Source organism: Python bivittatus, unplaced genomic scaffold (assembly GCF_059951505.1).
Source record: "Python bivittatus isolate LINGU-HERP-01145 unplaced genomic scaffold, Pbiv_v1 ctg000220_np1212, whole genome shotgun sequence".
In the NCBI taxonomy this organism is placed as follows: Eukaryota; Metazoa; Chordata; class Lepidosauria; order Squamata; family Pythonidae; genus Python; species Python bivittatus.
The window spans coordinates 42430941-42457191 of NW_028277048.1; the positions used below are offsets into that span (position 1 = coordinate 42430941).

The 26251-nt window shown below is 42.9% G+C and overlaps 1 protein-coding gene across 1 annotated transcript; it reads right to left on the reverse strand.

Moving 5' to 3' along the window:
• Window positions 1-15606: 15606 nt before the first annotated feature.
• Window positions 15607-25665, reverse strand: WFIKKN2 (WAP, follistatin/kazal, immunoglobulin, kunitz and netrin domain containing 2). The gene is made up of 2 exons (XM_025164325.2): window positions 25143-25665; window positions 15607-18904 (listed from the first exon to the last, which is right to left on the reverse strand). Exons 1-2 carry the CDS (start codon window positions 25350-25352, stop codon window positions 17384-17386), a joined length of 1731 nt encoding a protein of 576 aa, XP_025020093.2. The 5' UTR covers window positions 25353-25665; the 3' UTR covers window positions 15607-17383.
• Between the last annotated feature and the right edge of the window lie 586 nt (window positions 25666-26251).

Genomic DNA, 26251 nt, shown 5'->3' on the forward strand with positions numbered 1-26251 from the left:
TTACAGGACTTGGCGGGACAACAGACAGAGAAGCTTGCACCGGGATACCTTGGCCTGACGCTTTCGATTCTTCTCTGTGTTATGCGGCCTGGACAGTAATTGCACAAGGCTGCACAAATCAGGGCCTGGGGACAAGAAAAGGCCAGCCTCGTGGGGCACCACTATAAGTAACTAATGAAGAACAGCTCTCTGGCTTTCCACAGTGGATCCAACTGCTTTGTTTGGACTGGGCAGTGTTTTGAAGAGCCTTGCCTACCTTTTTAAGCAGTGGGGGAAGCTCTTCCCAAGCTGACGATAAAGGAGGTGGTGGTGGTGGTGGTGGTGGATGTTTTACACCAGTAACCTCACTTCTGTAAGGTGCCCTCCTGAATAGCTCCTGGATGTGTAGCATCGCTAGCCCCTTGGACAGTTGCAGAACCGGTAGACAGACTGCCTGATGTGCTAGGAATACACATTCAGCTCCTCCAGCAGTACAGGAGCCCTGCTAGATAAAGTGAGGGTGACCTTTGACAGTGAACACTTGCTCCTCTCAATGCTCCAATGGAGCCACCTGGGAGAACGCAGCTGCCTATGTTAAAACTAGAAATGCAGGCAGAGAGGCTGGGTTCAAACCCCGTTTGCCCATGGCTTAGTCTGAGGAGTGAACTATGCAGCAGTTGAAGGTGTGAGAGGCTAAGAACTTTTCCACTTCTCTGCCCTTTTTTTAATTGGGCAGCTGCAAAATGACTGGAAAGCATGCCTCGGAAGGCTTGCGTATTAATCCAAAAGAAGAATTGGATTCTTGCATAGATGGGCAGTGTCTTAAATATAAATGCTGACAGGGTTTAACTGGGAGGCTAAGCTTCTACCCTGGGTCCTAAATCGGGCATCAGCAGGCGCCAGGGTGCCCAGCAACATCGCTCTTGGCATGCTGTAGCCTTTTTGCTCCACTTGATTTTTTTTTTTTTTTTTTACTATATTCACTCAATTAAGAATTAAATTGTGGAAAGTCAGCGTGTTCTGAAGCAAAACACCAGCCACAAGTGTAATTTGAGTTTCCAGGATTGCCTCTAGGCAGGGCGGGATTAAGGCCAACTGATGCCCTAAGCACAGCTCAAAAATGGTGCCCCTTGATGGAAGCAAAAGTCTCATGCCATGAAATGGAAAGAAATGTGACACCTGATGATACCTTCAGACAAAACTTTTAAACTTTAGTCACTCACCATGCCAAAAAAATAGATAAGGGCAATTACAAAAATTTCGACTAAAGTCAAATGTGGCAGTAAAAGAGTTAAGGGCATAATAACCAGGGAGAAAAACTCTTTGGTGCCCCCTTCCCTTGGTGCCCTGGGCACGGGATTCTTTTGCTTAATGGTTAACCGAGGGGTGCCTCTAGGCTCCACACAAACCCTGCCAGCATTGTTGGACAACAAAATGGTGGACAGCTTTATCCCAGGCCTTGCTTTGGATGTGAGCCGACCTATCCAGAGCAGGGGTGGGAATGGGATAAAGGTAACATGAAAATTTAGAGAGTATCCTGGGAGGCTCAAGAAAATGGTGAGAATAAAATTTACCCAACTGCAATTCTGGTAAAGGGGTGTTTTGTGATGGGTCACATTCCTGTAACGTGCTCTCAAAATTCCCACCACCCTCAAAAATTTGAAGATCTGTGACTCATCTGTTCCAAAGCTTGGAGGCAGTGTAGGAGATCACGGCTTGATTTGCACATCACTGTGGTTTGTTTAACCATGTTTTATACAATAAACATGGTTAAACAACACAGTTGGCTGGGTTCATGTAACATATTAAGCTCAAAGCAAAGAAGATGCATGATGGCTCTGTGAGATATGTGACCTCTATCCCCACTCACTCACTGTATGAACCACTCAGACATTCTGGCTTGTAATCAAGCCTTTATAGCATAGCATGATGTGTAAACCTAGTTCATTGTGGCTTAGTCAGCCATTCATAGTTAAACACAATAAGGGCCCATGTGATGTTTGAACTAGGTCAGGATGTGATGTATGCAAACTGGGATCTAACACACAATGAGATGGTTGTCAGCCCAGAAGAAATAACTCACTATAGACAGAGGGCTTAACGATCCTCAGCATCAGGCTCTTAAGTGAACTGTTTGGAGAAATTGGAGGCTAGTGGATCGCTTGTTCTAATGTCAAGTAATACACTATAAATCAGTATAACTGAAAAGCAATAATACATATGGTCACCAGCTACTAAGATACGAAATGGAGTCAAGATCCCTATATTTCTAATAATTCTATAGAATTATTATATATATATACATCCTGACCTAGTTCAAACATCACATGGGCCCATATTGTGTTTAACTATGAATGGCTGACTAATGGCTACATAATGGCTACATAATGGCTACATATATAATATATATATATATAGAAATATATAGAAATATATAGATGCAGTTCATTGGAAGCTTTGCTAACCTTTTCTTTCAGGCAGTCATTAAAAGTACAGAAATTCTGATGCCCTGTTTTATATCTGTCTTGCAAGCTTTTCATCATAACAGTAAAGAATCAACCTCCCTCCCCCATACATACAATAACAGAGAGCTTTAAAAGCTGTTGAGTAAAGGAGTAGGGCAATTCAACCTTTGAACTCAGCAGTCAACAGTACGGTATATTATATCCATCTTGTGTATGTCCAGCGCCACCTAGTGCTCGAGGTAGAGGAAAGCAAACGGAGGGGAACAATTTGTCAGCCACCATCTGTGTATTTTGTACAGCCTATCTCCCTATTTTCCTTTTGTTCATACCTTCAAACAAGGTGATTGGAACTGAAAGGTATAATTTGTTTGAGGCCTGTGAACACAGTCATAGAATGGTAAGTGCTTTTAAAAGTTACTTCTGCTCATATGGCTTTAACAATAGTTGGACTCATAGAAATATGGCGATTTTGAAATTTTCCTGTCATGAAGGTCTACAGGAAACTCCTAGTTCTGAAATCTGAAACTGTATGGCTTTTCCCTGCTTAAGAAAAAAGATAGTATTAATAATGTTGGTCATTCTACAACTGGGCTTGCTTGCTTGCTTATGTGCCATTAAATTGGTGTCAGTTCTTAGTGACCACATAGATAGATTTTCTCCATGACAATCTATTCCCAACCTGGTCTTTCAGGTCTCCCAATGGTGCCCCCATCGCCAGTGTAACTGAGACCATCCACCTTGCTCCTGGTCATCTTCTTCTCTTTCCTTCTAACTTCCCCAGCATTAGAGCCTTTTCCAGCGAATTCAGTCTTTGCATAATGTGCTATGAGTGAGAACTCTAGGTTGATTTGTTTGATGATCCATCAGTGTTTTTTGTTGGCTGTCCATGATATTGTCAGGAGTCTTCTCTAACCCCAAAGTTCAAAAATATCAATAAACTTCCTATCCTGCTTCTTCAAAATCCAACTTTCGTTTCCATAGAGTGTCACAGGGAATATCATGATTTGCATGATCTTTGTAGGTATAGACACATCATGGTATTTGAATATCTTTTCCAAGGCCTTCATGGCTGCTTTTCCAAGTGCTAGTCTGCATTGTATTTCTTGACTGCTTGTTCCTTTACTGTTGATGGTTGATCCTAAAAGGCAGAAGCTATCCACCACTTCCACATCTTCATTGTCAATTCTAAGGCTGGTTGTTCTATCTGTTGTCATTAGTTTGGTCGTCTTTATACTTAATTTTACTCCCATTTTTTCAATGTGGTCCTTGACTTTCATTACTAGAGCTTGCAGATCCTTTGCATTTTCAGGCATCAGAGTATCAACTGGGCTTACTTCCCTGAAAATATTTTCCTTCCTGGGTGAATTCCAAGAATGCCTGAATCAAAACAGATGAACCCTCTCTTCCACACACATAAAAATGTGCAGACTCTTGACACTCTGAATTAGATGCTACAACAAAAGTGTTGTCCCACCAATGTTAAGACTGAAGGCAGTTCCACACTATCAACACTTCCAGCCCCCAGTTCCTCATAGTGCAGTTTGCAACCGATCCACAATCATCTTCACATCTGCTAATCTCAAAATGCGGAGAATATGCAGAGACTCTCATGTGAGCCATTCGGGGCTTACTCCCCTTTCCTTCTGCTGACCAACAGAAGAATACAAGAAATTTCATCAGGATTTTGCTCCTTGAGCTACCACTGGTGTGGCATAACAAACCTAAGCCATCTGCATTTGGCAGAAAACCAAAATAAAATATATTACCAGTGTCCTCCATGGTTTTTATTACATATATTTGTATAAATTGATGTGATAGTTTGTAAAAAACAAAAACAAAAAGGGAAGGCAGGCAGGCAGGCAGGCTACTGTATTATGATGTTATGCAAAGAAAGGCTGATTTTTAAAAAGACTGCACAAAAGTATTGAATCCTCTAACGGCTTCCCAACTACCTTGCTGTCATTCCTCTGATGCCTTTTAAAGCCCCTGAGAATTGTGAAGATCAGATGATAGCAGGCTGTCAGTTCTGCAAACAGACAGATAGTGCTGACCATAGTTGCATATTGCTGGATTGGGAGAGGAAGGTGATGAGTTCAAAAGAATGCATAGAGGAGAGAAGATTCAAAATCATGGTTTAAAATCTTGGGCTGGGAAGGTTGGACAATTGGAGTAATAGCTGGCCTAAACCCTGGAACCAGGAGGTGGGATGAAGCCAGCATTGCCACCAGTGGGGAAGCAGACTTCCTATTAGGTCTGCAGAGCCACACATTGCAAGGAGAATAAAAAAGTTGCTGTGGTTTTCTGTAAACTGGAGCATCATCAGAAGCGAACTGACTCAGCTCTGGACAAGAGATGATGTATGTTCAATCAGATCCAGAGTGGATCTTGAAGAGTTGCAACTCTGTGATGTGGACATGCTTGAGCAACCTTTATTGCCTCCTATTATTAAAGGCCATTGTGCTGTGCACCCACATGGACACACACACACAATCAGATTGAGAAGCATCCAGCAAAAATAACAGAGAAGCTTAGCTCGGCTAATGCTATTTAGATGATGAATTGTGGGTTAAAGTGCAGCTTGACACTGCCCTCCTCTCCTTTCCTTTCTACAAATGATTTGTGCCTGAGTAGGCCACACTCGGTTACATCAGCTTAAGCCATTTGTGGCAAAATTCTTTCCCATGAAGCTTTCTCTTTTCCCTTTGGCAGCAGAGCAGCTTTTGTGGTTGAGCAGAACAGAAGGGAAAGTGCTTATCTCTAGTGGGCCAGAAAGTGAATCTGAAGTCTGTGGGAGGTCTGTGGTTTCATTCATGGAAGGGCTCCAGCACCAGCTACGCATTCCTTGGACAGCTTGTGAGCCTGAGCAATGAGGGATCTTCCAGCATCTGGAGGGTTTTGCTTACTTCCATTTTAAGAAAGTTGGCCTCAGCATTGATTAAATGGAAAGCACAGTCCAAGAGGTTGATAGGGTGGTCCAAGAGGTCACCTATGTGTGGAATCAGCCTTGATGGTAGTCAGGGCAAACAAGATGTGGTCAAGATGATCTTTTAGTGTTGAGCTAAAGAATAAGCTGCGGTCAGACCAAAAGATCCCCACCTTTATTGGTGATTGGGGCAGGCCATCTAGGGCATTCCAGTTGTTTGGGACTACAACTCCTGCAACCTGGAGTTGCACTGGACTTACTGGCTGAGCTGAAGTCAAAACATCAAGAAGGAACATGTGTGCTTACTCCTGTGTTCTAAGGCAGTGTTTCTCAACCTTGGCAACTCTAAGATGCATGGACTTCAACTCCCAGAATTCCCCAGCCAGCCATGCTGCGCATTAAGTAAGTGTTGACCACTTCACCGTTTTTCTCCTTTGGCAATGCAACTTTACCTTTTAATTGCAGCCAATGGCAGAATTGTTTGAGGGAGATATAAAACAAATTTATGTTTAACAGCCAAGCTTATTCATATGGAACTTGTGTTGGAATAGTAAGTCCACCATGCCCAATTTTTGCAAGGCCTCTTTATAGCCTTTGTACCTGAATCAACAAGCGGGGTTGATATTTATTCGATGGCTCACTGGAGGGTGCCATCTTTAGGAAAGTTTTATAGGTACTGTATGAATAAGTAATGGGTCATCAAAAGAATAGGGTATATTTCCCTTCAATGTGGATATTCCAGGCTTTTGTTTTGCAGGGGTTGACCTCGTGGACATAGTCATGTAGTTTTCTTGGCAACATAAGGAAATTATTTTGCTGTGCTCTTTTGTGCAAGGTTTGCTAGGTTTACAGTTCTGAGAATTCCCAGCCAAACACCAACAAATGCATTATGGTTTAGCATTAGGTCTGAACCAAACCCTAGTGTCCTGAACAGGAACGGATCGACTCACTGCAAGTAATGGTCTGCATGGAGCTGAAAAGTCATTTGGCCAATAAACTGAAACAAGATGTAGCCCTTGACATAATTATAAACTGGTACCTGGTTGTGCACTTTCTCATGTTTTGTGATATATTTGGTGACTCAAGCATATGCAAATATTAAGGAGGAAAGTAAAGAAAAATATGAGGCATTTTACAAACTTTGGTGCAAAGTGCATATAATCAGAAAAAAGTGCATCCAAAACTGGGCATGTGAGGAAAAATGCTCAAAAGAATGTGGAAGAAGAGTTGTATGGACTTCGCCAAACAAATGCACATCCAGATATATCTAATAGTTTTTAACTGGATGGGATTTTTATTGTTTTATTCCCTTGAACTGCTTGGGACTTTCATTTTAAAAATGGCTGGTAAATAATTTAAATAAATAAGCTTCAGCAGTAATGAACTTCCCAAATATGGATGCCAATAAATAGATAAATTAGCTTAATATTCTGTTACCCTGCAACTGTTAAAAGGACAGGTGCATTGCCCCAAACAAACAAAAAAAATGGCAAAAAAAGACAGTCCTGGATGGCAGGTTGACTTGCCCTTTGTGGGAAACAAAGAATTCAGCCAGTGAGAAAGCTGTTATATTGGGATAATCCTGAACTAAATAATCCCAGGAATATTTTTGGCACCCAGTGGTGGAAGCAAGGTTTACAGCACATCTGTGGAATGGGGAAATATCTTTAATAAGTTATCCTGATTCAGGCAATGTTAGGATTACAAAGTGCCTTTGGCTCTTTGCACGCCCTGCCTTGCAAGAGAAGAGGCATTTGAAAGAGCAAAAATAATGATTCCAAGAGTTTCCTCCCACCAACACTTGCTAACTGTTAAAAGAAGGTAAATTGCTCTTTCTCTCTTTTGTTCCTTTATCACACAGGAAATATGAAATTAAGGGAGGAATCTTGAACACACTTCACCCTCTTCCCACATTCTTTAGAAAAGTGTTTTTCAAACTTGGCAACTTGAAGATGTGTGGACTTCAACTCCCAGAATTCCCCAGCCAGCATGGGAATTCTGGGAGTTGAAGTCTGCACATCTTCAAGTTGCCATGTTTGAAAAACACTGCTTTAGAATGTATTCAGGCCCAAAGTGGCGAAAGTGATGGAATTGCACATGTGACCCCAACATTTAGGTGTCCTTGGCACATGCCATCAGTTCCCTTGGGTGTCAAAGTTAAAGTTCCTTTGGGTGTCAAAGAAACTGAAGAGTTTCTACTCATATTCAAAGATTGGGCTGGCATGGAGTTCTGAGAGTCATGCTTTAGCACGCTTGGAGGCTGCCAGGTTGAAAAAGATTGCTTTAACACCAGCAGTATGCTGTGCAGTCCTGAAGCTCAGAAAGAGTGGCCCATTCACTGGTTGGGAAGCACTGTGTCCGTTATGTGCCTGGGTGAGGACTGGGAGCAAGGCCTAGATCTATTTAGCACAAAATGCTACCCCAAAGCTACCTTTCTGGAGAAGGAAAGAGCTGGCAGGTGGGATGAGGCAAGATTTCCCATCAGTGGGAAAACAGCCTGCCTCCAACCCCACAGCCTCCAGTCCTTCTTCTGGAGAACCAGATTTGTCTGTTTGCTGTTGAACTGCAGAAGTTAACAGGCTTAGCTGCTGAAGACAAAGAGCATCATGAGGTCATGCAGGTGTTGTTGGATCAGGAGCAGGGCAAACACCACACGTGGAGGTGAACTTAGTCACAACTGTGAATGATTCTGATGGCCATTTTTAAGGCAGCCAAGAGATGCATCAGCCCTACTGTTTTCTTATCTCACCGGTATTTATATTCATAAGCTAAAACAGGTTTTTTTCCTCTCTTTAAAGCATGACTTGGTAATAGCACTGATTTCCTATTTAAAGAATTTCTTTGGTTGGTCAGGGCTTTTTCTTTTACTTCCTCTCCCTCCTCTGACACCGATAAGGTAATGTGAAGAGTAGGATGCCAATGAACAATGGTATACTGCTTTGGAAAGCAATATTAAATATTTTCATGATGCTTGTGTCTCATGCCCAGCCTAGAGTGGAAGCACCTTTAAGAAGTAGTATTTCCTCTCTTCCCCTGGCACAAATCTTGCCATACAAATATCTGTGCTACCTCTGCAATAATGCTTCAGGGGCTGGCTTCTGCCCAGCTCCTGTTGACCACATAGCCTTACCCCTAATGCATCCCATTTGGTCCCTGCCACCCAGGGCTATTTTGCTTTTGGCAATGAGGGTCTGGTTTTTTCAAGCTGTGCTCTCCTACTTCACCTGCCATCACTAGTAGACATGTGAATATTGAACTTTTGGATGACTGATGTTCCCACATAAAACAAAACAGAACACCAGGCTGATGGGTTAGGTGGAGGAGGAGCACAGGATGAAGTAGGAAGGAGCTCTCTTGATGCGCTATGAGACTGCGCACCCACTTCATCACATACCTCTGTCCCATCAATTTGTCAGCTAGGATACTTCTGGATGCAGGTTTATTAGTCTTCCAGTGGATTAGTAGACTCATGTTCAGACTGGGCCCAAGTGGCACGTTACTACACAGAGGCGACCTGTCACCCGGGCAGCTTGAATATTTTATTCTAGGCTCTCATTAAGTGGAGCAATGATTGGCGACCCAGGGTGGTGGGGGAGATGAAGCCAGGGGAATCCACCAAATGCTGCCCTAAAATACTGCATTAAAGTTGTAAGGACAGCACCAGCCAGTGGCCTTGTTGCTGAGGCAGAGCAGGGCTAGGTAGGGAGGGAGCACAGCAAAGACTGGAGGAATACACAATAACGGCCATAAGAAAGAGCCCACTTTCTTGTCTATTGGCCAGTATTTATGTGTCCTTGCAGAGCCTTTCCCTACAAAGAAAGTCTAACTTTTCCCATTGTCTTTCAAATGCCTGGATATTTCACAGCTTTTTTTCCAAGTCCTCTGAAAGTGGTCTTTCAATTATCCTTTTTCCCTAGGATGTTTCTCACCACTCCCCCACTGTTCCACGTGACTTCATACCTCTTCATACACATTCTTGCCATCTCATCTCAGCTCTGCCCAGTAAGAAGTCTAGATGATGAGACTGCTTCCCAAGCATTGTTGTTTACAATTCCTAAGAGCAAACCTCCTTGCCTTTCTCCTCTCCCATCCGGAGAGCAGTGTTAATCTTCAGAACACCTGACCAGCTTTGCGTTACCTGTAAAATAATCTCCCCTCCTGGATGAAGGATCATTTGATGGTTGATCATTTAGATGGGCTTCAAGAAGTTCTTCCTTTCTCTTTCTGGGGAGAGGAGAAGATGTGTGTTTTTGTATCGTTGCAGGACTCATGCATGCTCAAAGAGACCTACAGACCGATTGCTAGGACATTAAGGGATTGGTCAGGTTGGAGGATGGCAGCAAAGGCAGCTATTGGATTGGCCAACTTGCCTGAGTTTTTACAGGAAACACCCTGGCATTCCCTGCCCAGTGAAGTGGGCCAAATACAGCCGGGTCTGTGTTGGGAGATTGGTGAAAGTAAAAACAATATGTTCCACCTCCTCTGTAAGGTTAAGGCAAGGTTTACCCATTTGGAAACGTTTGGTTCCTGTGAAACCTGTCAAACAGATTTCCCAGACATGGATTGCTTTCACACCCTGGCCCTCCCACTAAAACAGTGCTGAGCTTTGCTGCTGCTGCTGTCGATCCGCTGTTTAACTCCCACTGGTATGTTTGTCTTTTCCAATTAACTTTACTTCTGTGCTATTGAGTGTTGCCAGGACAGGGTAGAAATGACAGGAAAACAATGTACAGTAGAAGGAAGAACACCCCTTAGTATATTCTGGCCTGAGGCCCTTTGAGTTTTCTGCACCCAAAAAGAAGGAGAAGGGGAAGGGGAAGGGGAAGAGGAAGAGGAAGAGGAAGGGGAAGCAGCAGCAGCAAAACACAATCGGGAGAGTTTCAAATTGTGGAGAGCTGAATGTTTGGAAGGCGACTTCTTTTCTGAGGCCTTCCCCCTTTCCATGCCCCCGTCTTTAAATCGGCAAGTTCAGGCCGAAGCCCTCCTCGTCCCCTGAATGGCAAGACAAAGGGCCCTTATGCTCAGCTGGGGCTAACAGCTCAGCAAGTCAGGCAGCTGGGTGAGGGCTTTGCAGTTTGAAGGGGTCCATTATGGTTCCTCCTCCTCTGATGAATGGAAGGGTGAGAAAACTGGAGGCCTCTCTCTGCACCTCCGTGCTATTGCTGTCTTCCAGCAACAGAGGGAACCTTTTTACTGGAAAGCACTGAGAGCTGGCAAAATCCCTCCAGATTCCAGAAAGATCGCCTTCCTCTAAGAGGAACGGCCTGTGCGTGGGCCAGGCTCGGGGAGGGGTGGCAGGTGCTCTTGGCAAGGGGGTGTGCTAGCCTAGGGGGCCTGTTTGGGGTTGGCTCTGCACCCATGTTGGCCCCTGAATTGTTGCCATTACCTTCTCAAGAAAGACAATGGAGGGAGAGATGAAAGAAGGATTGGCAACATTTTTTTTAAATGCAAAATTTGCAGAGGTGAGGAGACCTTTATTAAAAATGATTGGTGCAACTAAAGGACAGAGCTTTTTTTTCCAGTTATTGTAGTATGTTGGTAGCAGCAGTGGCCATTTTAATTATTTTGACTGAGGAAGAACAAGTCCTTTTCTACCACTTCTGCCATCATTTTTATTTCCTGGGAAAATCTGCTAAAGGGGAAAGCTGGCTGGGAACACTAAGGTCTCTCTGCATGGAAGCATATATTTATTTCTTTAGCTGTCATTTAAGTACAGCCCTTAGAGTTCTGTGTTGGAGAAGTTGTTCTAATAAAGAATTCTCAGCAACTCACTAAATTATAGTCATCACAGTTACTTTGACAGATGAAGCCATAATGGTTAATATGGCATTACAACTGAAAACAAACCGATGGATCATTGAACAAATGAACCCAGAGTTCTCACTCAAGGCACAAATGACCAGGCTCATATTATCCTACTTCAGACACATTATGCAAAGACCCAGATCTCTGGAAAAGGCTCTGATGCTGAGAAAGGTGGAAGGAAAGAGAAGAAGAGGACGACCAGCAGCAAGGGGGATGGCCTCAGTTACTGTGGTGTTGGGTGCACCATTGGAAGACCTGAAGGACCAGGCTAGGGACAGATCATCATGGAGAAAATCTATCGATGTGGTTGTTAGGAGTCAGCACTGATTTGATGGCACATAATCAATCCATCAAAACTTATATAAATTGGCAGTATAGATGCCTACTTGAAGATAGACAATTCTTTCATAGTGAAGTGCATCTATTGCACTACCCAGTCTTATTCAGCCATCACAAGGAGTGATTGCAGCTGGGTTTGCATGGAGTGATTCATGGTTGTCCTTGTGGATGGTTAGTTTCCGTAACAGTATAAGAAGGATAACGTTCAGAACAGTAAAACGTGCAACATTAGCCAAATAGTGGTTCCCAAATTCAGTAGAGCCCTAACCCTGGCAAGATAAAATATCCTCCTCACAGCTATTCTTGAGAGGAATTTTAGGGTATCCCATCTGAACAAAAACTTTGCCTTGTGGGGAATGAGTCCTGAAACATTAACCTCATTTTTATTATATTGCTCTCATGATAAAGATGCCTGGCTATGGCTAAAAACACCCCATCTAGTCAAATTTCCAGGTCATCTGGATCCATTTTATTTACAGTTGCTATTATCTGATCACTGTTACTTTATTTTTCTTAATGTGGCTACATTTTATTTTACTATTTGTAAAATATGCCATACTTTGATCACTCCGATATTACAATTATTGGATTTTTATTTGCTATCTCACAATTTTTTTTCCTTTTATTTTTTGAGCTGGTCAATGATGGTAATAAAGTACTGCTACTACTGCCACTGGAGTGGACCAAACAAATTTATTCTTACATCTGATAGTTTTGTGATCATTTCAAGGACACCCCCCCCCCCCGGTTACATTTTTAAAGCTCACATAAGTAAAGCAATTGCTTAACCATGGAGCCATTTTCCACTGTGGACATATAACCAGATGGATGCATGAAACAGCTATCTTCCAGTTCTTAAACGGCAGAAAATGATGCTGGTGCAAAATTTGCTACCCTGATTGCCAAGCTCAGTATTGTCACATGAACAAGGTGACAGGTGCTATCCTACTGTTTCAGTTGGGAACAAGTTAAGGAAAGGGACTGATAGACTCTCTCAGCTTCACTTCCCCTCCTATGAAGTATGAAGTCAAGCCATCAATCTGTGAATTGGGTTGGGTGAGTGTAGGTAGGTGCTTGGAACAGCATGTTTAGCTGCCTGTCAAGTTGTCTGAATAACAACTTGGTCAAGATGCAGAGGTGCTTTGTGTCTATGACCTGTCAGTCAGGCTATTTCTGAACATGGATCTAGTGTGCCAAATCCAGCAGGTGCTTTTGAAAGTACTAGTCAGGTATTAAGGAGGCAGGTACCTTTGTGGAACCAGGTATCTGGTCTCTCCTGCAGCCCAAAGCAAATAGGCCATGGGGGGCTGAGTCTTGCAACTGGAAGCGAGGAAGTGTGTGACCGCAGCAGCAAAAAATCAGCAGGAGCTGGGCAGATCCCAACCCCTGATAGAGTCATCAACCACATTGTCAGTGAAACATCTTAGATCATGTTCATTGCAAAAATTGTGTTGGATAAGAAGGAAAACACTCCTTTAAAACTGGACCTGGTAAAAATGACTTTGAGTTGCCTCAGCTAGAGCTGGAGATGAGATAAAGGCAACATCATGAGGATATGTCATATGACAATAGTTAGCGAGGCATGTTCATGCTTTGGTTAGGGGAATGTGAGGATGATCCTCAGTGAAACTCTCTACCATTTCATAACAACTTACTTTCCCCGTGCAAAACAAGCAGCTTGACACTGAGATGGCAGGTGATAAATCAGTCATACATTTGTTGTCTTCCATCCCATCTCGACTGTTCCCAAAATGAAATATGTAACATTCACTTATTATGCTATTAATTCATACTCATAAGAAACTGAATAGTTCTCTGAAGATGTAAAGCAACTGCAGAGGTTCATTCAATATACGTGATGTACTGTATAATGTATAAAAATGTACATGTTGCATGTAAATGCTGCCTTAGCCAAGCTTGTGTTGCTGCAATCACCCTGTTTCCAGTTACCTCATTATAAATCACCTACAGTATACAAGCCTACGAAAAAGCCACTGCTTTACTTCCTCGTTTATTGAGCAGAGTACAGTGTGATATGTACAATAAATCTTAATGGTTAAAAGGTGTTCTGGCTTTTTTCCTTTCCTGACCATTCCCCTCTTGTTTTCTTTTCCAAGAGACACCTTCCTCCTTCTTCCCCTTTCTTTCCTGACAGCTGAGTTTCCTCTGAGCCAGGAGTTCTAAAGGCAATTTCAACAACTCTCTTCTTGCTTAGCGCAGCTCATTTCTGGAAAGCATGCCGTAGACTGTGCACGGGGCTGACTCTGCAAAAGGAGGCCTGGCTTTCCATTCCTCTCACTGCCAACCCATTTCTTGCCCGTAGTTCAAGCCACTCCCTTCCCTCCAAGGTGATGGATGACAAAGCACCAAACGTTTTGTAGACTGGGAGGTGGGCCTTGGATGGGCTCAGGGTAAGGAGAAAAACACCAGAAAAGCTACGAACTTCTCAGGGTCTTTCTTCCTATAGGGTTGAAATGCTCTCTGCCCATCCTTGACTCAGCAGAAAATTATGCCAGCATGAAATGTGCTGAATCAGTGTCCATCCCCATCATGTCTCCATGTACCTCAGCTGTCCTGATGATGTAGCTGCAAGTTGCATGTAGCAAAATGATTGGTTTGCCCTCTGATTTTGCCACTCTTCCTTCTCCAGATGCTAGCAGGAAATTTTCTACCAGTTACTGAGGTGGTGCAGGAACAGGTCAGAACGGGATGTCTTTGAACATCAAAGCCCTTTCTCTGGATAAATGAAGGCGAAGCTCAAATGTGTTTTGCGTCTATGATCATGAAGGGAACTGAATCTCTCTCTCTTTCTCTCTCTTTCATTCACACACACATACACACACACACAGAGTCCCCATTAACATGCAAAGCACAGAAATACTCCCCACAGCAGGCAGGCAAGGGACCCTTTTGAACATTATGTCATGGTTGCACAATTTCAGCTTTGCGCAAAGTCTCTGTTCTCTCCTCATTGAAGGAGCTTGGTCTCACTCGCTCACTCATGGTTAAGATGAGGAAAGCTCACTCAACTTTATTTAGTATCATCTAAGGGGCTGGCATGGGTAAGGAGGTAAGCCTCCTGGCTGGAAGCTAGCCCTTCCCCCTTGCTTGACACTGATAACTTCCTTCCTTCCTTCCTTCCTTCCTTCCTTCCTTCCTTCCTTCCTTCCTTCCTCCCTCCCTCCCTCCCTCCCTCCCACGCCCCTTTTCCTCCTCTTTCCCTGCAACACCACTTCTGCTAGTGGCCACACTAATGGGAACTAACTTGCCAAGCCTGGTTATGCCTTCCCTCTGTAGGGAACTCTCTGCCCCACTGCTTGCTTTCTCTCTAGGGCACAACTGACTGAGCCAGAAGGGCTCTTCATGTGGCCTCAGTGCTGAGATACTGGAAGGGGAGCTGGGACTGCTGGAAGTGAAGCAGCTGGGAAGGGCCCGAAACAAGGGGGGGAGGAAGGGGAGCAGATGAGGAGCTGAGTGGCAGAGGAGACCACCTAGGAACTAGAAGAGAAGGAAATCCCTGCTTTGGCCTGAAATGGCCAAGAAGCACCCAGCTGATCCTGTCTGACTTCACCTCTGATAGAATTGGTGTCAAAGTGCATCAGCTCTTACACTCTTTGCAACTGTTTCTGGATGCTCTTGGCTTCAGGGAAAGCCCTCTTTTAACAGCATCACAGCTAAAGGCTAAGGGTGATTTAAGGTTGCCCTGCTCAGGGGATGAGGACAAGATCAAGGCAAAGCAGAAAAAAACAAAACAATGCCAGGGCATGTCTGTGCTGTGGTAACTGCAAAGGGGAACGGCACTTAGCAGTGTGCTCATGCTAAAAGCCTGACCCTCATCAGATCACACAGTCTTGATTGGTCAACTCTACTGGCTTGCTAGCCTAAAAACAAAGCTTTTTAATAACTGAAAGAGACCAACAGAAAGCAGGAAAATATGCCTTAAGTGGATCCTACAATATGTGTGTGTGTGTGTGTGTGTGTGTGTGTGTGTGTGTATAAATAAACTGAGGCAGAGATCAGACAGTTGTGAAGGGATATCCATCACTCTGAGGTATCTTTTTTTGGTAAATTTCAGCCTTGGCTTCCAACAATGAATCTGTGTCCCTGGCTTAAAGATAAGAAGAGAAGAGGGCTATTGCTAGACACAAGGCTCCTAATGCAACTTGGAGCCTTGGTCCGGTAACTGACCTTCACAACAACCCCCAGTCTTAGCTTTGGGTATGGAAAATCCAGCTGCAATAATGATGCCTCCCTTCACTATCCTCTGCATTTGGCATCTGGATGGTGTTTTGTGGTATTGCAGAAGAGCAGGATGAGGCTGCCAAAACTGAGACAAGAAAAAGACAACTTGCTGGGGTTGGGACTAAAATCAGGGTTGCCAGACCATTCAAGTGATGCTGAGAATAAGTAATGAAGGAAGGGTCACCCTCACTGGTCTTCAGCCAGAAGAACAGCTGCAACTGACTTTCCACTCTCTGTCCCTGCACTGCATCCACCCCACTGGGTTTTGGTCTAAGTAGTGAGTTTACTTGGAAAATGTGAAAATACTAATGCCTATAAACATGCTGTGTCTATCTGAGGATGAGATTAATCCATTGCTTTCAAACTCAGCACTCTAGTGCTCTCTCACTGAATTAATAATAATAATAATAATAATAATAATAATAATAATAATAATGCAAATCTTAGATATCTGATAAATTTGGCTTGGCTTCAGAAAATGTCCACATGTACATACTGAGGCTAATTGAGGCTGACTTCCCTATCTCTGATTCCTCCCCTTCCCCCTTTGGCAGCCCCCCAGGAAGGTATTTAGCATTAAAAATGCCTCTCTAAACAAAAATAACTATTGTTCTTTGGGGTACAACAGGAGTTGGTAGTGGGGTAAGTGGGTGAGGAAGACAAAGTCCCCAGTGGTAGGAGAGAGGAAGCAAGATGTTATTTTCTATTTTATTCTGGATTTTTGTAGGGAGATCCTTGTTTGTTTGAATTCTGTTAAGACTACTTGAAGCTTACACTACAGTTTTCCTTAATTCCCTCCGAAAGGTAGCAAGAAATCGCAATTGAGCAGTGAGGTTGGAAGGGGTTTTGGGAGCTGAGAAACAAATGTTTAAGGAGCAGAGCTGCTCCTCAGTGCAATGCAAAATGGCTGATGTGCAATGACCATCTTACATAAAGAGACGCTTAATACCTAATGTGGTACCCAATGTTTTCCTTGAGCAGAAAAGTGCAGTGAGATCATAATGTGTGGTTCTGCCTCCAGGTTCATCATCTGACAGAACACATCATTTGGAATGTGGCTAGATGGGAACACTGTATAAAAATCTGCTACATAAATGTCTGTTAAAGATGAAATCCCTGCCTTTAAAACACTTCTAGTCAGAACAGATGCTGCAATGGATTGGTTTAACGGCTACAATTATCGTAAATATAGGCAATAATTTACATATTCTTTTGCAATATACTTAAGAGTGTGACACATTTCAGATGCTTTTCACAAACATCTCTATATTCCAAACAAGAGCTATTATCATTAGAGTAAGAATGTGCATGTTTTAGCTCTAGACAAATGCTGTGAAATTGATTTTTATATGATGAAAACTGCATTGTTAGTAAGCGATAATCGCCAGATGGCATTTCTAGAGCGATAGATAGATTGAAATCTAAAGACTAATTGCTGTTTGCTGCTATTTTAAAATACTTGTCGAAAAGGCAACCACCTCCCTGCTACATACCATTCCTTCATTCATATGTAATGCATAACATATATCAGCAAACAGGAGTTACAAAAGGGATTTTCAGGGTAAATCTATCATTTCTTAGCACTATATAATGCACAGATCTGGAAAGCCAGCAAACTACTCTCAGGGCATTAGTGCAGTCCCAAGAACTCTTTTAATAGCTCACAGGTTTTCTTGTGGATGACCTCATGAAGCTTTCGAACGCGTCGGACACTTGAGGCCCCAACAAAGCTATCTGGCTGTAAAACAGCCATCCCGTTGTAGACCTCACCCATGATGATGAGCTGGCCCTCCGCTGCCGTTATGTTGGGGCATGGGCAGCTCCAGTTCATGTTTAACAAGGTAATTTCTAAAGGCTCCCTCCCCAGGAATTGTAGTCCCATTTTCTCATCCTTTAGAATCTCCTCCACTGTCACCAGTGCATGTCCGGAATCTTGGTCCTCTGTCAGTTCCGTGACGCGGCCAAGAATAACAAAATCGCTTTTGCAGAAGCTGGTCACCAGCTTTTGCCGGGGTTTGCAAGCCTTGCAAACTTTGCAGAGCCCATCCCGAGGGAAAGGACACGTTTCTTCACAGGCCTCTCGGCTTTCAAAATTATTCTCGTTGCCTCCGCAGCCTCCATAAATGAAAGACTGGCATTGTTTCGTCAAGCTGTTGTATGCCCACCGGGGCTCGTAGGCTTTGCAGTGACCTTGCAGGGCCGGCAAATTGCAGATGTTGATGGGGCCATTCATGCATGTCAACATACAGTTCTCATAGGTCTCAAAATGATTGAGGTTGCTATTACAGTTCCCATAAATGAAAGTAAAACAGTTGTTTTTCTTTGCATCATAATACCATCTGGTTTGCTCTTCTCCACAATCTTCACTGTCAGGTTGCTTCAGACACTCATTGGTTGGAAAGTGGGTTTTATTCTGTGCTGTTTCTTGGGAAGTAGCTTCTCCTTGGAGGACCGATAATGGAAAATCAACCCGTAAAGTGCCACCAAGATTTTTGGCTGTGCAGGTGTAAATGCCTGCATCTTGTAGTTGTGTGTTATAGATTACCAGCTGGGCAATATTGGTGACAACAATATTTCCTTGGACATGGTTAGGCCTCATAATTATTTTCTCTTTATTCTCAGTCTCCTTCTCCCAAGTGATTTCTGGTTTAGGTCGACCGGTGACATCGCAAAGAAAGCTTACAGTCTCTCCTACGTAGACAGACTGATGGGCTGGGTTGTTGACTAAAACAGGAGGAAGGATGTCTGTGATGGTGGTCTCCAAGTAAGCAGTTGTGGGTTGAGCTGTAGTCTCTGCTGGGACAGGGCTGGTGTTTGGCCAGGTGAGATGATAGCGACAGGTCACTACGTTGAGGGTGATGCCTTTGGTACATGCTTCTGCATCCATGTAACACTTGTTATAATAGGTGAGCCCATCAGATGCACATGTAAAACTTGGCTCCTTTTCACACCTATCCTTGCATTTGCAGACAGGCTGCCCATCCCAGATGTCACACTCTGAACCTTGCTGGATGCACATGAATCGGTCACACGTAGCTTCTTTGGGCATCCCGACAGGTCCTTTCTTCCCTCTAACATCCATGTACCGGGCTGCAACACAACTTCGTGTTCCACAGACATTAGGACAACACTTCTCAAAAGTCTCACATTCCTACGATAAAAGAAAACAGTTGTGACAAAATACCTGTGGGTAAACAAGAAACCTGAGCAAATCAATAACTTGGTTAATGTCAGACATTTCAGTTTTGTGAAAGATAAGAGTCATCCGACTTTTCTGGATATGGCCATGATATCTGAAAGGGCAACTTTTATTTCAAGATATCAGATAGCCAAGAGTGGTAATGTATGTGCTCTACCGCTGTTTGTTGAAGTTCCCCAAGGAATCTCTGGAACGGAGAGCACAGCTTGTTTATGCTTTGGAGTTAAAGCATTGCAGATCAAAGAGTGGGTACACAGTGGCCCAGAAAGCTCTAGCTGACCAACAGAAGGCAACAGAGGGACTTCCTTGTGTGTGAGGGGTAGAAGGCTGGCAGGGATGGTTATGGGTCTTTACAGGGATCTCCATCCATCCTAGAGCTGGCAGGAAGCAATACCACCATGAAAATTTGCTGTCAACCTGGCCCATCTCTATCCTACCCCTGTTGCCTCTATTGGCTCTATTCCCAGCCACTGCCAGGTAAAACCATCACTTAACTTCCCTCCAAGGTCACGGGTGTCAAAGACAAACAGGTTTACACTCCCCGAGGCCACCCTTAGATGGAACCAGATTAAGGGGAAAAATGCAAATTTAACTTTGCTGTAGCTAAGGGCCACTCAAGCCTATCCTCCTCCAGGATTGCAGAAGAGATGAAGGCAGCACTATGCGGGAAGTGGCAGAAAAAGAGGCGGTCAGGTCAGTGTGGCTGATGTGGATGCTCTTATGTGCATTTTGCTTTGATTCTTTTCCTAACAGGTGCAAGAAGAACGACTAAATCTTAACCTGTTTTCTTTCCCTACATCTCCCTGATCATTATAGCTAGATGAAATACAATTACGCTGAAATGCCAAATGGAGATAATTGAGGACCAATTTGTCAGTCCCTTAGTAATGCATACAGGTTTTTGTAATGTTGATTTGATATCTAAGAGTTGTCTTGTGGCTGCATTCCAGAACAAGCAGAGAAATACCTGAATACTTACCTGGCAGGGGAGATGCCATGATCATCCATATGATTCTGTATTTGTGATAAATTAGATACGTAACTGCACTAAAGTTTATATATGCACACACATACACACTTAGGAAAGAATAAATCCCAATGAAATTGGTGGGACTTGTTTCTGAGTAAATAGGCATAGAACTGTACTACATGTTTTGTTTTCTTTGGCTACAGAATGAACAAGCTGAGAAAAACAATTCATATGAAGCCTGAAGAGCACTTTTTGTTCTCTTTCAAGAAAAAGTGCAACAAGGACTAAAATACAAGCACAGGCATCAGGTAAAAGCCACAGTTATGCCACGTGTCTAATGACATAATCCCACAAATTATGTGGTTTGCCACAAATGACATAATTTGTGTTATTTATGCAATGACATCATGACTCATATGATGCTTATTGCTCCTCTCCCCCAACCTTGTGGATGCCATGAATATGAGTATTCTTTATAAGGCAGCTGGTTTGTTTCAGCCAGCAATATGTTGCTGATTTGTTTCAGTGCAATATGATTATCCATATTATACAAATAAACACACCCTTTACAATATGCCATATTTTAAACACTGCCTGTCTCTCAAAAGCTCAGTTGATAACATAAGAATTCCTATTATCTTTCTGGGACCTTTGATAGTTAAGACCTCAATTAATATTTGAAGAATTACTTGAGGCTGATAGCACATTTCCTTTTGTTAAGTCTGATACAGATTTGTAATTATTTTCATTTATATAGTATATCTGTAAGAATGCAACATTCCAAACAGTTATCATCTTCTCTTCAGAAGCCTGCCCTCTTCTTTCTACATTCTGGAACTACCTAGTACCCATCATCAAGATGGAGAAGTCACTTTCCAGTGACCATCTGGACTAGTTTCTCCTCCCTTGTGATTCTGTTTCAAAATGTGGCAGAGTTTAGTTTTTAGCGCAGTCATGCTCAACAGTCCTTTTAGGTTTCCTTTGTAATATGTTGAGATGAGTGAAAATTTTATTTGGTTCATTTTTATATGATCTTACTAATACCTGCAAATTTATTCAATGTGGGAGGGCAAGAATTTAGGTGCTAAACCATTCAGTTGTAGAAAAAAGCAGAATAGAAAGATGCATCCATTCCTATAAGTAGCTTTACAATAACAATGGGGTTTAGTCCGAGGCAACAGTACATACTGTGGACTTGCAAACTGAGTGTTCATTTCTAAAATCAGGAGGCAAAAAGAGGGGAAAAAATCAGGGAAAAAGTACCTTTGCATTGTCTGAATAGGTCCAGACAACCAAAAAGTGCTTTTGGATAGCTGGAAAACTGATTCAGGAATGAATGTTCAGACAGTTGTGGATTAGACTGTGCAGTCCAGAAGTACTTCCAGAGCCAGCTTTGCTTTGGGGATGGGAGTCAGGTGGTGGTGACATACCAAAGTGCTTTTGAATAACTTCATGCACTGTACCAACTATGATTCATTTTGGAGAAGGCAAATCACACCATCATGTGCTGCTTAATCTTTACAGCTTTTTCAACATGCTCTATGCCTTTGAAGCATATCCAGAAAATATAACGAGTTTGAATGCTGCTGACAGAGTATAAATTGGAGCCACATTACATAAAAAGTGTTATTCTGAAATTAGTCAATTGTCACTTGTTCCTAACCTGTTTCCAGACTCAATTCAAGGTGCTAGATATACTCTTTAAACCACAAATAATTTGGGGTCTCGCTATTGGAAGGCACATTGACTTTCTTATTATTTTGGCCACCTTTGGAAATCTTTAAAAGGAGGTTTTATTCCATGTGCCACCACCATTTGAAGGTCAGCAGATGATCACATAGATCTTTGTAGACCTAGACTTTGAGGCAACTTTCCCCTTTTTTACTGATTAATCTTTCCTTTGACTTGGATTGCAAAAGCTAACACTTGCTATTGTGATATCTATATCTGTGATACTCTTTTCATGTCTGATTGCTGTTTTCTACTTGCTATGTGCACCTGTGTTTAACTGTGAGCTGACAACTGGCTAAAAAGCAGAATAGCAATGCATAACAGTATTAAAATATCTGATATGTGTCTGGTGTTCTTCAGTTGGATGTTAAAAGAATCTGACCTCATTCACAGGAGTCTGCTAAGCTAGACTACATGTTTCACATGCATAAAGTTCCTGGTTCAACTTTCACCTTATTCAAATAGCCTTGAAAGGACCCCGGTGGGACATACTGAATAATGCTAGCATTCCATAAGTGTACCAGTCAAGATAAGCCAACTTTAGACCAATTCAGTCTAAAGCACCTTCTTACTCCTGTACTGGATGTTTTCTGCAGAGACCCAATTTCAACTTGGTAGAGTAGACCAAGACACAATTTCTATGTTTTCAAAATGCACCAAAAATAAAAGGCACAATTCAGAGATATAGAAATTGCATTCCATTGAAATATGTAAGATACTTGCATCTCAGTGCCTTTAGAGAAAATTGGGTTTGCATCCATTTTTGGTACATCAAAGGTTCCAAATTATACTTTTCCCTTGGATAATATGAACTGTTTTTGGTGGAATGGAATTCAGCCTTCCCAACTTGACATCCCCCCCGATGTATTGAATATAACTCCCATAATACCCAGTAGGAATTACAAGAGACATAACAACATAAGAAGTTGCCTTCTACAAAGTCAAACTATTGGTTCATCTGGCTTAGCCTACTAGATCTGGTCTGCAAAATCTGAATGAGCACTAGAATGTAGCACTAATTTCTGTATTTCTTTGCTGCCATCCAATTGTTATCTGGATTCCTGCAGCCCAGATCTAGCAGGTCTATTTTAGCTCAGTATGGATAACATAAACTGGTAGGAGATGTTCATGTTTTTTTCCAGTTCTATCTGGAGATGCCAAGGATTATACATAGAACCACCAGTAAATTATCTCTCAGCACATCTGAAAGATATCAGGGTTTCTAAAGAAGCCTTGATGGTGCATTTAATGTATTTATTTATTATATAACCGGGTTTTAATGGATAGTTTGCGGTCAGCAAATTGCTCAAAAAGAAGCCTGTAATTAACTAACAGAAACTTGCATAGGCATGAATATTTTTATGTGTTGCTTGTAACTAATGGCCATCTGGTTCATCGGTCAAAAGTCACATTGCATGATTTGAGTGGAGCAAAACAGCAGGGTCCATAAGAAGCACGGTCACACAGGCAAATGTCTGGATGCAGCTTTTGCATTATGCACGGCTTTATGGGTTCCCTTCAACATCTCAACTAACCCTTGAGATTGCATCCCAAAATAGGCTCCTTACTGCTTGATAGCCTGATCATTAGGACCGAAATGACCAAGGCCCAACTGAGCAGGTATTAGGCTTGCCGAGTCAGAACTAAATCTAGATCCTCCCTGGTCAGAAAAGGAAATGTCTTTATGGAGCACCGATTGGTTTCAATCTATTGGAAACTGCTTAGAACATTCCTCACCCTAGCATAACATTGTGGAAACATTGTGGCCTCTCCCTAGCTTGTCTGGCTGGGCTTTGGCTGGGAATAACTCAACTCCTCCTTTACTCCACCATTCTTCCATCTTTTTTGTGGCTCTTCTGTTGGTATCTGATCAGGGAGTCATCTGGCAAAAAGTGGTTTCGGCTGACATAAGTGATGTGTATCTAGCATCAGGTTGGGAAAGAGATGGGGAGTCAAGGCGAGTCAACCAACAGCAGGGTCACGTGTTCATTCTTACCTTGTTCAGCTGGTGCACTTTCTAGTTAAATAATGCCCATCATCAGAAGAACAAAACAAATCAAACAAGTAAAATAAACCACAACTTTCCTAAATGATGACACAGTTTATCTGACAGAGAGATATGCATTAATAGGCTTAGAATCTGATCATGTGTTCCATTGGGTTCCAACCTCGAAAACTGGCTGCTATCATTATCCTTTATAACCAGACATTCCAGAAACACAAAGAGTATGGCATGACACTGTAATGCTTGATTTAGACTTTCTAGAATCCAGGGGATTTTTCCTTATCAGTGCCTTTGAAGTCAGCGAATGCACTGAAGTTGCAGCAGTGTTCTTTTCTTCCTGGAAAGGCAACTGAATCCTGTGTTTACTTGATTCAGATATAAATCAGTAGTTCTTACTTGATTAGAATGGTTCCTCAGTCATTCATTTATAAAGTGACCCCCTTTGGGTCTCAACCTTCGTTATCCATGCCTATATTTCATTGAGTCATAGTTGACTACCCTGCATCGATATTTGTTTGCCACTTGCCTGCCAAGTAGGCTGTGCCTACTTTTAGCCCTGTATCAGCCATATGCAACATTGCGCCAAGAGTCTTTCCCAAGAGCTATTTGCCAGTGACAGCAGCCTCTGCAATGACAGCAAACTCTCTTCTTCTGGGCAGGTCCAGGAGGCAAAGAGAGGACAAAGGAGTATTGGGAGGCGAAGCTGAGCTGGCCAGGCTAGCTTCTCAAGAAGCAGTCTCTAACCTACCAGCTCAAGTGCATTTGCCTCTGGAATGGTCATTCAAGAGCACATGCCAAGCTGTCATTTTTATACCAATGCTGGACTTCGAAATAGGTGCTGAGGAGGTCCTTGCCCTGGGGGACAATGCACACGCCTGCCTCCTGGAAGGAAACCCGTACATCTAAAAGCAGTAAAAAGCTATTGACTAGCTGTTTCAAGAGCTCTGAGGCAGCAGGGGCTGGGCGGGGGGGAGTTCATGGAAGATTGAGGCAGTTAAGATGGGCACAGAAGGGAAGCTCAGCAGCACAGCAAAACAATCGTCATGCAAAGCCCCACGCTAAGAACTTCGCTTGGCATTGGCTGGCTTTTCTCCCTTGATCATCCTGTGCTTGCAGTGATTAAAGCAGATCTTTCATGGTGTTGCTCTGGATGAAATTCAAAGGACTGATTCAGGCATGAAGTTGTAGCCATGGTGGGCTGGTGACCCCTGCCTTGGTCTCAGCAGGATTATCAGATCTATGTGTGAACTGCAGGATCAGAACTCCTTGCAGGTTTCAAAATCTTGTCCCCTCTCCCCAGCATGTTCTACTTTGCTTCCAAAGCCCTTTTTCTCCTACTGGGTATCACTCGTCTGCTACCAGAAAAATGCCCACAGCCTCTTCTGCTACAATAAACAATGACAACAACCCAGCGCAAGCAATCGGTACCTTTTTATAAGTTGTTTTCAACATTAAGAAGAGGAAACAGAAAGGGCATCACTCACCAGGTCGGCGTCACACTCTCTCCCACAGGTGCTCTGTGCATCAACCCAGAGATTGGGATTCATATCATTTGGACATATCCCCGCATGAGAATACCGGATTGGAGGCAAAGCTGTACTTTTGAGAGGGAGCTCCAGAAGCAACAAGATAAGGCTGTCCCAGGACAACATCCATATCCATATCCATCGCATGAAGAGTTTGAAAAAGGACATCTTGGGATAGCTCCGGAGAAAAGACTGACAATTGGCTTGGGTCTGGGTGTGTCTGTGCTTGACTTGAAAAAAGAGCTAAAACAAAGGAGGCAACTACACCTGTTTTCTCTGTGTCCTTTCTACCTTGCTCGATGGTGCAATCTGATCTGGACCTTGTTGGATTCAAAGGCTTGGGAAGTTGCCCCCTTATTTTAAGCAAAAGGCTCTTAGTCCAAGCCAGAGTTGGCTGTATTTATACCCTGCCTCTCTACAACAACTTGGAAAAAGTAAACTCTATTTCTGTGACAGGCACACGCTTCTTATGTCCTGGTGGCAGTCGTACAGATTTGTTACAAGGAGAAAAAAAAAAAAAAAGCTGGAAAGATTTTTAAAGGCTGGAACAGCTACGGTGGGACCCCTGCATGTTTCTGAATGGAAGGAGGCCTTCTTAACCCCTTTAGGCCTAAAGTACTTCCCTATGCAAGAATGGCATTTACTTCTGAAAGAGTGCTTGTCTAGATAATATGAACCTACAGTCCGAGGGGTTTCCCTATGCCAAGGAAATATATACAATCGTTCATTTTAAAAGGGGCAGCTTAGTAGGATTGAAGCAATTAAAGCTGAGATATAACTTAAAAAAAATAAAACAGACAAAGAAGCGTGGAGGGAGAGGAGGAGAAATAACAAGTTTTAACTGGGGATCTGGAAGACGACATGTCTTTACAAACGACCCCCCCCAAGTCCCTAGTCTGCTTTATTTATCTTTTTTCCCAAGTTTCTTTTTTGCTGCACTCCAACCCCACCATGGGAAATTTTTAAAAATTCCTTCACAGTTCATGAACATGAGACCCCTATTGTACGACTTTTTGCTGACCTCTTTAAGGAAAAAAAAATAGGAGCAGTTTAACTCTATGGAAACC

Excerpts from the sequence above, each read along its gene's own strand:
- WFIKKN2 (XM_025164325.2), bottom strand. The coding sequence starts at position 25,352 with ATGTCCTTTTTCAAACTCTTCATGCGATGGATATGGATATGGATGTTG. Across the intron at positions 18,905-25,142 it reads GAGAGTGTGACGCCGACCTG|GAATGTGAGACTTTTGAGAA; the intron begins GTGAGTGATGCC and ends CTTTTATCGTAG.